The sequence below is a fragment of the Tursiops truncatus genome, chromosome 2 (genome assembly GCF_011762595.2).
Source record: "Tursiops truncatus isolate mTurTru1 chromosome 2, mTurTru1.mat.Y, whole genome shotgun sequence".
In the NCBI taxonomy this organism is placed as follows: Eukaryota; Metazoa; Chordata; class Mammalia; order Artiodactyla; family Delphinidae; genus Tursiops; species Tursiops truncatus.
The window spans coordinates 76389787-76403612 of record NC_047035.1 but is presented as its reverse complement, the minus strand read 5'-3'; the positions used below and the strand labels follow the sequence as shown (position 1 = coordinate 76403612).

The window sequence follows — 13826 nt, the reverse complement described above, 5'->3', positions numbered from 1 at the left end:
GTGTCCCCTGCGTTGGCAGGCAGATTCTTAACCACTGTACCACCAGGGAAGTCCCGAATTCCCTTCGATTTTTTTTTTTTGAACTCAATTCTTTAAAAGAAAACTCATGTACCTTATTTCAAAATGAAAAATGGCACCTATAATAGGATAATAAAAGGGAAAATAAGAGTTTGGAACCAATCTTTTGTTGTTGTTTTTTTTTGCTGATTTAATAACCCCAAGAAAGCAACAGGGGAGTTCTCTAACATAGGAGAGGATAGGAGCCCTAATAGAAGCAATACTGCAGCCTCAGCATTCTTTAATTAAAACAATCCAGGGCTTCCCTGGTTCGAGCCCTGGTCCGGGAAGATCCCACATGCTGCGGAGCAACTAAGCCCGTGCGCCACAACTACTGAGCCTGCATTCTAGAGCCCGTGAGCCACAACTACTGAAGCCTGCACACCTAGAGCCTGTGCTCCACAAGAGAAGCCACCGCAATGAGAAGCCCGCGCACCACAACGAAGAGTAGCCCCCGCTCGCGGCAACTAGAGAAAGCCTGCATGCAGCAACGAAGACACAACGCAGCCAATAAATAAATAAATAAATACTTAAAAGATTGCTAAAAAAAAACAACAACCAAAGTCCAAAAGAAAAGGTGTTGTAACTTACTGAAATAAAAAGGTTTTGAGACACTCCTGATATATGAGATATCCTGATTGGATATTACAACACCTCTGAGAATCAATAGTGGGGAAGATGAGGGGATTTATAAGCTACCTCTGCTATACTACCAACATTACAATATGGAGCTCTAAGGTTGATTTTCCATCCTCAGACTCTACAAGGCTCTCCTACTGCTGCACTTCTTTCCCCTGGCCATTCACTCCCTGTTATTATTTGTGCTTCCTCCCTACATAATAAGCTCTACGGAGGACAGGCACTGGATACCATCCATCTCTGTATCTTACCTTGAATCACAGCACATAGCTGATATTCAATAATTGTAAAATGAAACCAGAGATGGTAACCAGAATTTAAAAATTGGTTAACACCTATCCTAATTCATATACCCACACTCTGAAACTAACTGTAATAATAAAAATTAAAACTACATCAGGAACATGTGGTTCTACTTCAAATATCAGGGAATCTTATATGGCAGGGCAGGACTAAGAATTTTGAAAAGTCTAGTTACACAAAAACCCACAGTGCATGCTGCTCTAAAAATATCAACCACTTCTTTTTAAACAGGAAAAAAATCAATTTCAAGCCTCCGATAATGAAAGATAGAAGAAAACTGTCAGAAATAAAGGAAACATTAAGTGGAAAAAAAATGACAAGATAATTTTATCTCTGGATTAAGACTTATTTTAATATACATAATGTATAGTACTTCATATAATTTATTAATGTCATTTTCTATAGGACACTGTAATTAATTCAGTGACATCAATATTGACCTCATACAGACAAAGGATGAAAGCTGGGTTTTCTTGTGTACCAAATACAAAACATGTGCTGAAGAGTTATCACATACAACAGTTATACGAGATCAACTTTAAGGATGACTCAAGTTTACAGTAGTTGCTTCACACGGTTCTCCCTCAAGACTTGGATGTCACCCAGTGTTGCCATGCTTGTGCAAATGCCATCTCTGGCTTGCCTGACTACCTCCTTTTGCCAGCCCCACTTTTGCCTGTTTTACTGCTGCCACTGCTAGATTTGCCAGATGATTTTGAAGAGAAGAGTCTTGTCATGAACTCAGAAACATCAGGCAATTCATGATTGGAATTCAGCATATTCATTGACTGCTCCATCTCCTGTGGGAAGACAAAGCACAATGATATGAAAGGCACACGTCATTTAACAACACTTCCCTTAAGGAAGGAGGAGAGAAATAGAACAGGTAAAAGGTACTGGTTCTGAGCAATGATGTAATGTCATACCCAACAGCATTTCAGAAACCATGTTTCATGCCTCCTTTATATCACTAAGCATTTCAACCCTTAGTAAATGTCCGATAAGTGTTGCCTGGGGTTTGATTCGGCTTATATAGCCGAATATATATATATAAAGGGCATTTTCTCGGATAATGGACATATGTGATCATATTCCTGCCACCTTATTTTGTTTTCTGATCAGAATGCTTTCTTATTAACAAGTGTTTTCTTAAACTCATGCTTTTTCTAGATGCATATAACCAGAACATCAATCTTTAACCATGTATCAAGGTATCAGAAAAGTCTGGAAGGTAACTGTAGCATTTCCAAGACTTGATTCCTAAGGGCCTTAGTAGTAAATCTATGAATACTGTATGACTTGGGTGACCTCAGTTACAGCATCTAAAGCAAGCAACATCAATGTTAAAATGTTACAAACAGTCACTGGCAGGACCTAAGGACATGGCACTTTTATTTTGAGGTTCTTGTCCTCCCCCTTACTGAGCCAACAATCTATAAAGTACTGTTCCATTTTTGACAATATTAATGTAATGTCTGCTTCATTTGAATTATATGTGACATTCCAAAAGTGAACTTAAAATTGTATTAGTTCGGACATGAAAAAAATAGCAAATACTCTATTATCTATTATTTAAAATTGAATTTTTTGTTCAATTATTAGCTTGGGCTTTCTCCCCAAATGTAGAATATATACATGAGTTTTCAGGGAGAAATCACCTTTACAAATATGGCCAGGAAAGAAACATTATGTTAACATGCCCTAGTAATCAAGAATTAAATGTTTATTTTAAATATAACAGGTCTTGAATCCCCACAAAAATATATCAACTCTATTTTTGAAGCTGTTCAATTCTGAAGCTCTTGAATGAACAACTTTTTACACTGCTTACTATATATGCAAAGCATTTTGCAAGAAATGAATTTTTAATCCAATGTGACTTCTAATGTTTCCTTCTATTGATACCACAGAGAGTTAACTGCCTTAACAGATACAAGGATATAGGATGTACACTTTCTGACCAACACTGAGGCAAAGATGCCAAAATTTAGCAACAATACATTTTGAAACATCATAAAGTTTTCTTTTTTCATGAAGCTTTTTCTGCCATTCCAGCTTGGGATAAGTGTCTTACCTTCTACAGAACTTAATCACCTAGTACCTCAGCAAACATTTTTTATTTATGTATATCTTGTTTTTCCATTTAAACCCACACATGCGCACATACACACAAACACAATCCTCTGATGGCAAGAAGAGTGCTTTATAAATCCATTCTACTTCCTACATTTAACTGGACTATGAGCTTGTTGACAACAGGGATGACATATAGTCCATTTTTGTGTCCCCTGTATCCAGAACCTAAAAATTGATTAATAAATGTTTATTCAGTGATGAATAAAGTGTAAATACATATATATTAAATACAACAGAAAAACCTGGAATTCAGGAGATATCTGTTGATGGTTTTTGGGTGGAAGAATAGATAATTTTTTTTCTTTTAATTCTGAAGATTTTATACGGAAGCAAATATTTAAAAGAGACAAAGTGGTGGCACTAAAAATTTGAAGCATCTTACTTGGCAACTCCTCTCCCCTTTGCCAAACAGTATGATCTTGTGGTAGAGAGTTTGAAAACCACTATTCTATTTTTCTCCCTTGGTCTATCCAAATTTCTTCTGTGTGTCTGAACACATAAACTAAATGTGTACTTTGAAGAGTTTTGTAAAGTAAAGATAGATTATAAGAAGCTACCATTCTGTGAAATATTTGGATTAGGTATACCAGAATTATTATGCTTTTCAACTATTAAACAAGCGAGGTGCAAAGAGGCAAGTACTAAGCAGAATGTTTTAACTATATGAAAAGACCCAGGCTTTTATCAGGCAGAACCAACTGAATTTATCTGGTCCAGTGGAAACAATTAATTAAATGCCAGGAACATAATGCTGTATCAACACAACCTGTAGATGAATTTGGCTTGGTAATTAGGATAAGGCTGAACAAACCCAAGCCATTCAGCCACAACGGACAGACCAGGCATCAGAACATAGTTCAGTCATCTTACCCGCCTCATGTCAGGATCACTTGTGTTGACCACTTTGGGCAGAAGCACAAATATCAATAATGGAAGAACCATCATCATAACCTGTGAAAGAAAAAAATTCAGAAAATGTTTTTCCTCCTTAACTGCAGAACAAAATCTGCACTTAACAACCAATGATGGAATTAAATATTGTAAACAGAATAAAACTAGCAGCCACCACTTCAATTCTACTGAACGAGCCCTGGTGACAGCAAGGTGCTCCTCAGTATCTGACTGTTGTAATATAAGAGTCTTACCTATAAGTGTGTGGACTTCATATAGACACCTTGCTTCACGTCTGTGCTACCTATCATTTTGCAGAGTTTAGAGTTTTATCTAACACAAATAGTTTGCAAACTGAACTATTCATTCACTTTCTTCAGTCTGCAGTCTGGCATTGAGATTGGTGATCCTGATGGCTCACCATCAGGTTGGATCCACAAGTCTTTCCAGATGACTTGTGGTTCTTGGAGAAAACACCACATCCCCCCTCTAATGTACAATATACCACTAGGCAACTACTATAGCAGGCAAGTTTTAAAAAATGACCTAGGAGCTTCTACCACTGCATGTTCCCATGGAATTTCAGAAATGAGAACATGGAAGATATTTCTCAATTAGCTTTGGAGTCTCATTGCTAACTTCACCCATCCACTCTACCCTCCTGCCTCTTTATGCCTAACTGCAGATTCCAGGTACTAATTTATTCCTCTCAAAGGAGGTACAGCCTGAAACGTCCCTATTTGTGTTCTAAATAGCTATCTGCAAGAAATATGATCAACATTTAGATAATTCTAAGGTAATAATTCAACTTTCAAAAACAGCAAAGAAAAAAAAAAAGTCAAGCTGTTTCTAAATATGCTATTAGTATTTTATATTAGTGGACACCATAAAATCGTTTCATGAAAATACCAAGTACTTAAATTACTACAGAATAACTTCTCTGTTCATAACACATCAAAAAAAAAAAGCCTTTGTAAAAACCTTACTTGTGCCATCAAGAGGGGAAATTTATTAACTGATGGCACATTCATCAATGGACTAACATTCAGGTAGTATGAAGGATGAGACAGCTAGCTCCATGTGTGACTTACCACATACTCTTACTCTATTTTAATTTTAAACGTAAGTACTTATCTAATTTCTGCTGCACATTTCAATGTCAAATCTACTGTGTCATTCTCACTATCTTTTATTATGTATTCCCAAAGCTACTATTTTCATGAAATTCATGAATTGTTCACAGTAATCCTTTGATCCAACAATCTGACTCTAGCTTTCCTTTCACAGGGGTTAGAATTTTTCAACTGCCTGGAAGCAAATTACAGATTAGTAAAGATACTTTATTGTAGCCTGATACATACCATTGGGTTCATCAGAAAGTCTGTCCAGCCCCAAGATTCCCTTTTAATAAAGTAAGAAGGTGGGCCTGAAGATTTCATTTGGAGAGGATAGGGCAGTCTGACCACTTCTGATGTTTTGATGTAATTCACATATCTCGCTCTGATAAAGCAACATGAAAAAAGCATCAGTAATCCTACTAAAAGCATTACTAGTTAAAAGAAATGCTTATAATATATTAGCAATGCCTTATAATTACCTTTAGCTTTTTCCAAAATGCTTTGGCATCTAAACTTTTGATCTTGAAAATCTGATCAAAGTAGCTTTATCTGTATGTCTAAAATACTTAGCAAAATGTAGAGGGAGAACACTAGATTTGGAATCAAGAGACCTAGTTTCTAGCTATAGCTCTGTTATTACCTAGGCTTGTGGTCTTAAGTTCTTAACTTTTCTGGTTATATCAGAAGTTCTCCTGGAATTCTTCTAGCTCTAAAGCTCTTTGATTCTATTTAATAATAAATTTATTTTGTTATAAATATACAAAAATGCTGGAATTTTTTTGATTGTCTGAAACATGCATTGTTGAGTACACCTAATTTTAAAGGGTATTTTGCAAGAAAAACTTAATGATTTAAGAAAGTCCTGCAACAGTGCCATAGGTAACATTACATTTTTACCAGACATGCCAGTAATTTTAATCAGCCATGTTCAGACATATTCCAGTTTACTTTTTGAAAATTGCCTCCCCTATTTTTTCTATCATTTCCTTCTGGAACTTCTATTAGACACATGTTAGACCTTTTCATTCTTTACTCCACATCTTGTTAAACTCTCACTTTCACAGTGTCCTTTCCTTTATCTGTATTGCTTTCTGGGTAATTTTTCTGATCTGTCTTCCAGCTCATCAAACCTCTGTTCAGTTGCTTAGCACATCCACTGAGTTTTGTATTCCAAAGCATATACTGAGTGTAAAAGTTCAATTTTATTCTTTTTCCAAATATCTATGGCTTATTTCGATATTATGGTAAAAGCATTTCTTTTATTTGTTTAAAGCATTTTAAATATATTTTAAACAATTTTATAGTCTATATCCAATAAGCCTACTAACTAGAGTTCTCAGAGGTCTGATTCATCTGCTGACTCCACGTACATTGTTTTCTTGGGTATTTTATAAGTTAAGTAGACTTTATTTTTGCATGGGACTGGGACAGAGAGTTGTGCATTTGTCTCTGCCAGGAGTGGGGGATTATGACCAGGGGCCATCTTATTAATTGTTCAGATTGGAAGTTTCTGGATCATGCAAGAACAAATTCATATCCAAATTTCAATGAGGGTGTGACTATCAATTTTCAGGATAGATTTTTCCCTCCAAAAGCCAGGGAATCTGATCTTTTGGATTTCAGGCCAAGGGTCAAAGGGGAAACCAAGTCTTAGATCTAATTCTGACTCCAAGCATGCACAGGCTTGCCTCCCGCCTACACACTGCTAATAAAATCTAAGGCTTTTGGTGAGAGAATAACAAAACCCCCAGGTAGGAAAGTAGTTTACAGTTTATCCTCTGAGGATTTCCCTTACTTTTTTGGGAGCTATACATTTAAAAGGAAATGTTTATCATGCTTTACCCAGCATTTCTAAAATTTTTCATTCTGACAAAATGTCAGAAATGTAAGTCTCACATATATTTGAAACTAACTTCTGCAAAATATTGGTCAAGAATACAAAATATTGGTCAAGAATATTAGTATCTTATATGGATCCCTCTTTGTTCTCTACTCTGTCCTCCCCAATTATTAAAATGATAAGGGCCTTGTTTTTTTTTACCTATGTTTCAGGCATCCAATCATCAGGGATGGATCTGAGAACATGAATCCAACTGCTGCAACCAGTCCTTAAATACTAAAGCAGGAAGTACTCTTTACCCAAAGTGAAAAAGCAAATAAAACTTTATATTTAGAAAAATATTTCTAATTGCTTAGACTAATTTATTCAAAATTCAAAGTAAAAAGAATAAATAAAAATAAATTATAGTTTTTAATCGACAAGTATCCCCCTTTAACAACTTTCATTCTCTCCAGTATTCAGTTTTGTTTGTTTTGTTTTTTTGACCCAGGCCACGCGGCTTGTGGGATCTTAGCTCCCCAACCAGGGATTGAACCCGGGCCCACAGCAATGAAAGTGCAGAGTCCTAACCACTGTACCCCAAGGAACTCCCAGTATTTTCAGTATTTTTAAAAAACTTTTAAACCTATATAAAGTTCATATGGTAAATCTACAAACCACCCCCATCTCCAAGCTTGCAATTCTAAAATACATAAAAAGTCATGATAAGTCCTTTACAGTTTAGATTTTAACACACTAGAGTTTTATACATATATTTTAAAAAACTTTTATGCCTCTAAAAAGACATGAGAAAGTCAATAGCTAATGTGGTTCAGTTACTATGAAACAATCCATTTATTACATCAAAAATATTTATAAACATATTTGCAAGGTATTACCGTTAATTCATGCTCCACCTTGCTCTCAATAGCCAATAGCAAGAAATATTAGCATTTGGACAAAGTAGAATATTCTAAGACAATTTAATTTCAAAAATAGAGGGGAAAGTAGTTTGTTTCTAAAGAACGTGTTTTTAGTAGCATCACAGTATTGGTTTCGTAATAATATCAAGAATTTAAATTACCACAGAATAACCATCTCTGTTCACTACACATCCTAAAAGACGAAAAAGAAAACTCTGTCAACAGGAGCTGACTTCACTGGACTAATATGCAGCTGATATTAAAGGATGACGCAGCTCAATATATGACTCACTATTTTAATTATAGCATATTTACACATTACGCTTTAAAAACTTTCAATGACCAAAAAAAACAAAGGAAGAGGGAAAGCATTTTAGGAGTAAACACTAACTCAAATATAAATATTACAGTACTAACCGAACATCTCTCTTATGTCAGCTCTATTTGGGGTCTGTACAAATCAACCTAAATATGCTAGGCACATAACAAAAAGGTCAGTAGTAAAATACAGCTCCTCTAACCCCCAAATTATTTTTGCCTTTGCATGACCTCTTCGTTATTACTGCAACATGAAGTAATTCTGTGATAGCTCAAACAAAGAAGAGACATTACCATTTAAAATTGTTTGGTATTTGTCAATTACACCTCAATAAAGCAAGCAAGAAAACTGCTTCCTATACTTCCTGGTCAGATTAGACTAAAGAGAGCACTATTGGCATGAGACTAATAACAAATAAATAAATTGGGGTTATAAGAGCATAAGGCTGAATCTGAACACTGTGGAAATCTATACAACTGATTCTAACTTCAAATGGGTTTGTGGTATTACAGGATCAGAGCCTGAATTAGTCCAAAATTCTTTTCACCTCGACTTCAAAGCATGTGTTCATCTACTTAGAACTTCTGAAACTTTTCCCTAGTCTTCCAGCCTCTAATACTGTACTTCTCTTTTTTTTATTATGATCCTCACTTTGAAGTAAACTCCATGATGTAATCTACCGTTTTCCAAAGAAATACTAAATTTCCATTGCACACTAAATGTTCCAGACAGGAAAAACTATAGAAATTTCTAGATCAACATACTATCAAATATACTAAGAGGTATCATCAAAATATCCCAATGATGAGTATTTTCAACTTAGAAAATTTAAATTATTTCCAACTTTAATAATCACATTTCAATTAAAACTTTCACAGTGCTTTTGCTCCTATAGTAAGTAACCTTACCTCTTCTCTATATAATCATATTAGGAGCTTTAAAATAAATATTAAGCCAGAGCAGGAGAAAGTTCAACTGTACAATATTATCAATGCTCAGATTAGAACAATATAAGGATGTTTTAAATATTTTAAGGAATACCTGTAGTTTAAATAGGAAACTTTCCAACCTTAACTATAAATTCTAAAAGGAATATATATAATGAGGTATTCAGTAGCCTAGCCTTTGGTAAAAATTAAATCAGTTGTCCTCACCTCATTTTGCCTTTTGAAGTGATATCTACTCGGACAGGATCAAACCTGTAAGCTGGAGAAATAACTTCCACTACATAAGATCCAGAAGGTATATCATGAACCACAAAACTCCCATCTGTCCTGGAACAATGAAATTATCATATTTAGTCACTTCTGATCAATAGCTTATTCTTTTCTTATGTTTTAAACCATCTGTTAACTCCCAAACCAACACCTCCCAAAATGACAGTCAGAGTAATTAGCAAAAAAAAAAAACCCAAACTGGCAAGAGTTGTCCCACATTTCAGCTTCCATAATTAACACTGCACGAGTTCTGAAAACGCCCCAGACCATTCCACAGAGACATAGAAAGTACTTCTATTCCTTCTGTGAAATAGAGATGACAGGTGACAGGAGCACAGGTCCAATTCTAAAGCCATGTCTTTATTCAAGGGAATGAATAATATATGTCATTCCTACAAGTTTAGGGGTTCAATTTTGCAGATCCCCTCCAACAATTTCTTAATTAAAAATGACCTTTTTTCCTAGGTTTAATTTGCATTTTGTTTTCTTTCCTTTTTTTCTTTTTTATGGAAAAGGTAATTAAGTACTGTTTGTTCCACTTGTTACAAATAGTTCCCATCTACCTTGGTTACTTCTTTTTCGGTATGTAGAAATTTAAAATGTTTATGTAGTTAAAACCATCCACCTTTTCCTTACTGCTTTCTTCTAAACTTCTAGACTTAGAAAACCACCCCATCAAGAACTGATAATTTCATGTTCACAGACCAAAATTAATTTGTTTTGCTAATGAGAAACTGCCATTCCGAGGAAAAAGATGTTTCTGATTCAGAACAAATGGTTCTAAAGGGATTGACTTTATCAGAGAATTGCCAGTCTCACAATAATGTTAAAATAATGCTCCTTAAATCATTAGGCTCTTTCACAGTTAAAGGAATAGCTGATTCTGTCACATCCACAATGTTTACTAAAAAGTAAGAGGAAAAAGTTCCTTACTACTTCAAAGTACACACTGAGCTGAAACAGAATCAAAGTGCAAACATCAAGTTAACTCCTTCCTGAGCTGGATGTCTTCTATTTGCCCTTCAGATCATTCTCCACCCGTCTCTCCCCACAGCAGGAAGGGAAGAAAATGAGCTTAGTATACTTTTCTCCCCCAGCTCTCTCCCGTGAGAGGCCCCTAACTGGCTTTGTCAAGGGACACAGCTCCTTTCAAGGCAGTTCTTTCCTCTTTTCTAGGTTCCAGTAACCTTTACTTCCCCGCCTCCCTTCAGGCTTAGAGGTGACAATAGCCTTGAGGTTGTAAACTCTGGAGTACTGCATAATCTGGTTGTTTCCCTACACCATGACTACCCTGGTTAATCCTTTCATTAAACTTTCCTTGAATTATTCAGTTTCTTGATGGGATCCTAACTTAATGAATTTCAAAACATTTTCCTAGGTCCAGAAAAAAGAGAATTAATTCCAGCACAACACAAATAATACCAGAACTAATGGCGTAAAGAAAAAGCAAATATATTTTTCCTCCTAAGGTAAATATTTTGCTTTAAAAGATAACATAGACATTGTATAATGAAATTTTAAAACTTGGCTTTTAAAATGTACTCTACAATACAATGACCTTGTTGGACCCTGATTTGAAAGAACAATCACATAAAACTATTTCTGAGATAAGTGGGAAAACATAAAAATGGACTGGGTATTAGATGATATCATGGCATTATCATTTCTTTTGTCAAATCCATAACGGTACTGTGGGGGTTTTTTTAAGTCCTTATCTTTCAGAGATACATAGTAGTGTTTTTATAAGTGAAATTATATTATGTTTAAGATCATCATAAATATTCCAGAAAGAAATTAATGAGGTGCAGAGGAGATATAAAATCAAACAGTAAATTGTGATGGGTTCCTAAGCTATTCTGTTTATTTTAGTGTATGTCTGTAATTTTCCATAAGAAAAAGTTCAAAAAATTATAGTATGTAATCTTACGTATAGTACATAATGCATAGCACATAATTTCAAAAAACTGAAAACTACCTAAGTGCCCCCAAAACAGAGGACTAGATAAATAAATTATGGTTTACATACACAGTGATGAGAGCAAGAAGTGGCATGGGAGTCCTCAGTTGAAACTCCCCTGATGTCCATTTAGCCAAGTCCCAAGCCACCTCCAACAAGCATAAACATAGTCAAAATTGCATGTTACTTATGCATAACAGGTACAAGACAAATTACCTATCCCTCTTCCAAAAAGGTTGCCACCATAAGCTCTTCATATTAATTCTCAATTAACCTTTCTACATACAAATGAAAGAACATGAAATGGTATCAGAAGCTGCTCACAAAATATTAAATGAAAAAAAGCATGTTACAAAGCACTGTATATTGTATATTACTATTAAAAACGTAGGTCATGTGATTCCAAAGAGATACAATAAAATACTAAGGCTTGTTATCTCTACTTTGTTTACATTTTCTTCAATAGACACATCACATATATATTATTTTCAAATAAAAATAATGTTTATTTTAAAAAACTGTATACTGCAGAAGAAAAACAAGAGGTCAAATGGTTAATTATGGCTAATTTTCTAAAGCTTAATGAGTTTTATTATTAAAAGTTCATTTATATTAGGGTAAAACTTAAAGAATGCCCTAATGCCATATTTGTAATAATATACAGCACTTTAAAAATGATTGTAAGCTTGTCACTATTTATTAATCTGAGGTTGAAATTTCATTCAAAGGCACCTGGATACTCTGAATATTTCCAAAACAGATTTAGAATTAAATGTCCACACTTAAATTGTCTGGTTTTCAGATACCACTTGCTGGTATACAAACCTACCAGAGAAACGCTTCCTTTACCAAATGAATTTTCAGTTCAAAGTTTCACTTTCCAAGCAGCAATTGAAAGATTTAAAACATTATACTTGTGCCTAGACATCTGAAAAGCAGGCTGCTGCAGAACTGGACTGCTAATAAATCTACCACGTCTTTTAATATAGGCTCAAATCCTATTTCTACTAACAGCTAGAAAGGACAGAAGGGAGTAAGCAAGCCCTGTAGAGTCTCACATAAATGACAATAGTGATGTCGCAAATCCCTCGATGAATTCAAGCGTAAAAAAGAAGAACAATCTCACCTCCAGGCAAAAAAGGTGCTTTGATTAGGGACTTCAGGGCCCATTAATTTTAGAAGCAGCAACATTAGCCTCCCAGTCTGTGTCATCACTAAAAGCCCTGTGGGCTTTGAGAATTCCCACTTGCTTAGTATCTTTCTACACAACATGAAGCTACCAAAAGACTGAAATAGATGCAAAAAGGGGCCAGATTCCAGGGAAACCAGATGAGATGCAAAAGAAAGAATTCAGCAAAAGACAAATAAGGGGTCCATCTGTGCCCAGGGCCCAGGAGTGGTCGTCCCCATTCAGTGCCAAAATGGAGTTGAAGATAACCGACTCCACTGCTCCGGCCCTGGGACGAGCGCCAGCCATCCTCATTTCTGAGGTACGGGACCGGGAAGGGGAAAGCGTCGACTGCCTCGCAAGGGTCACCCTCGGACAGCAACGTCGTCAGGTCTTGACACTCAGCTCCACTATGGGGAATTCCCTCCCGGCTCCCAACCCAACCACTTTCGCGCTGCCCTCAGGATGCTCACTTAAGAAAGCCGACGTGCTCCTCTCCGTCTACCAGCACTCGGGCCGCCGAGATCCAGTCCTGGGGCTTCACACCAGGAACAACCGCACGCCCCTCAATCTTGAAGCGATCTCCGATACTGACCCCACTCCCTCCTGAGCCCTCGGAGGTAGCCCCAGACACCTCCGAGCTCTGGGCATCCCCTGAGAGCATCAGCAGAAGGAAGGAAAAGAAGCCCCACACTGCGGCCGCCATGACTGCAGCTCTCGGCGGTTAGGCCGGGAGCCCCGGAAGCCCTCCCCGTCTCTCGCCGTCGCCGTCTCCGCAGGCTGATGTCGTCATCCCTGCGCGCCGGGTTCGGGCACCAGCTGTGGGCTCAAACCCGAGCGCAGGAGTCTTAGCTAATCCACTTGCGTGGCGGAAGAGTTGCGGATACCTCCGCGCGGTCCGGGTTGGAGTGCGGTGTGAAGAGTGCCGCTTAAGGGGGCCGCCCACAAGGAGAAAGTGAAGTGTGTGTTGCTGTGGCCGCCGGGGGCTGAGGACCTCACGCGAGTGAAAGATGATTAAAACCGAGAGGAACGAGGATCTTAAGTAGCGTTTGCAAACGAGGCGCCGACTTAGGTAGAAACAAGTCCGGAAGAGAGCGTTTAAAAAGCTTCTAGATTCCCCAAGACGTATAAGATGAAAAGCCTCCCGCTTGAGTGTTTGAAGGAGATACCACTTCTGCATAGAAAAATAGCTGGAAAAATACGTAAACTGTTTACTAAGGGCTGCGTCTGGTGAAAAGGGAAGGAGTTGGAGGACATTTATCTGCATTTATTTATCTAT

The 13826-nt window shown here is 36.8% G+C and overlaps 1 protein-coding gene across 2 annotated transcripts; it reads right to left on the bottom strand.

Annotated features, from left to right (window-relative positions):
- Positions 1-1302: 1302 nt before the first annotated feature.
- On the bottom strand, positions 1303-13329 carry EMC7 (ER membrane protein complex subunit 7). Of its 2 annotated transcripts, XM_019935229.3 has the most exons (5): positions 13021-13316; positions 9360-9479; positions 5388-5526; positions 4006-4086; positions 1303-1799 (listed from the first exon to the last, which is right to left on the bottom strand). In XM_019935229.3, exons 1-5 carry the CDS (start codon positions 13251-13253, stop codon positions 1647-1649), a joined length of 726 nt encoding a protein of 241 aa, XP_019790788.1. In that variant the 5' UTR covers positions 13254-13316; the 3' UTR covers positions 1303-1646. The 2 variants fall into 2 exon arrangements, with proteins under 2 accessions (XP_019790788.1, XP_019790789.1); XM_019935230.3 differs by lacking the exon at positions 9360-9479 and having other exon boundaries at positions 13021-13329.
- Between the last annotated feature and the right edge of the window lie 497 nt (positions 13330-13826).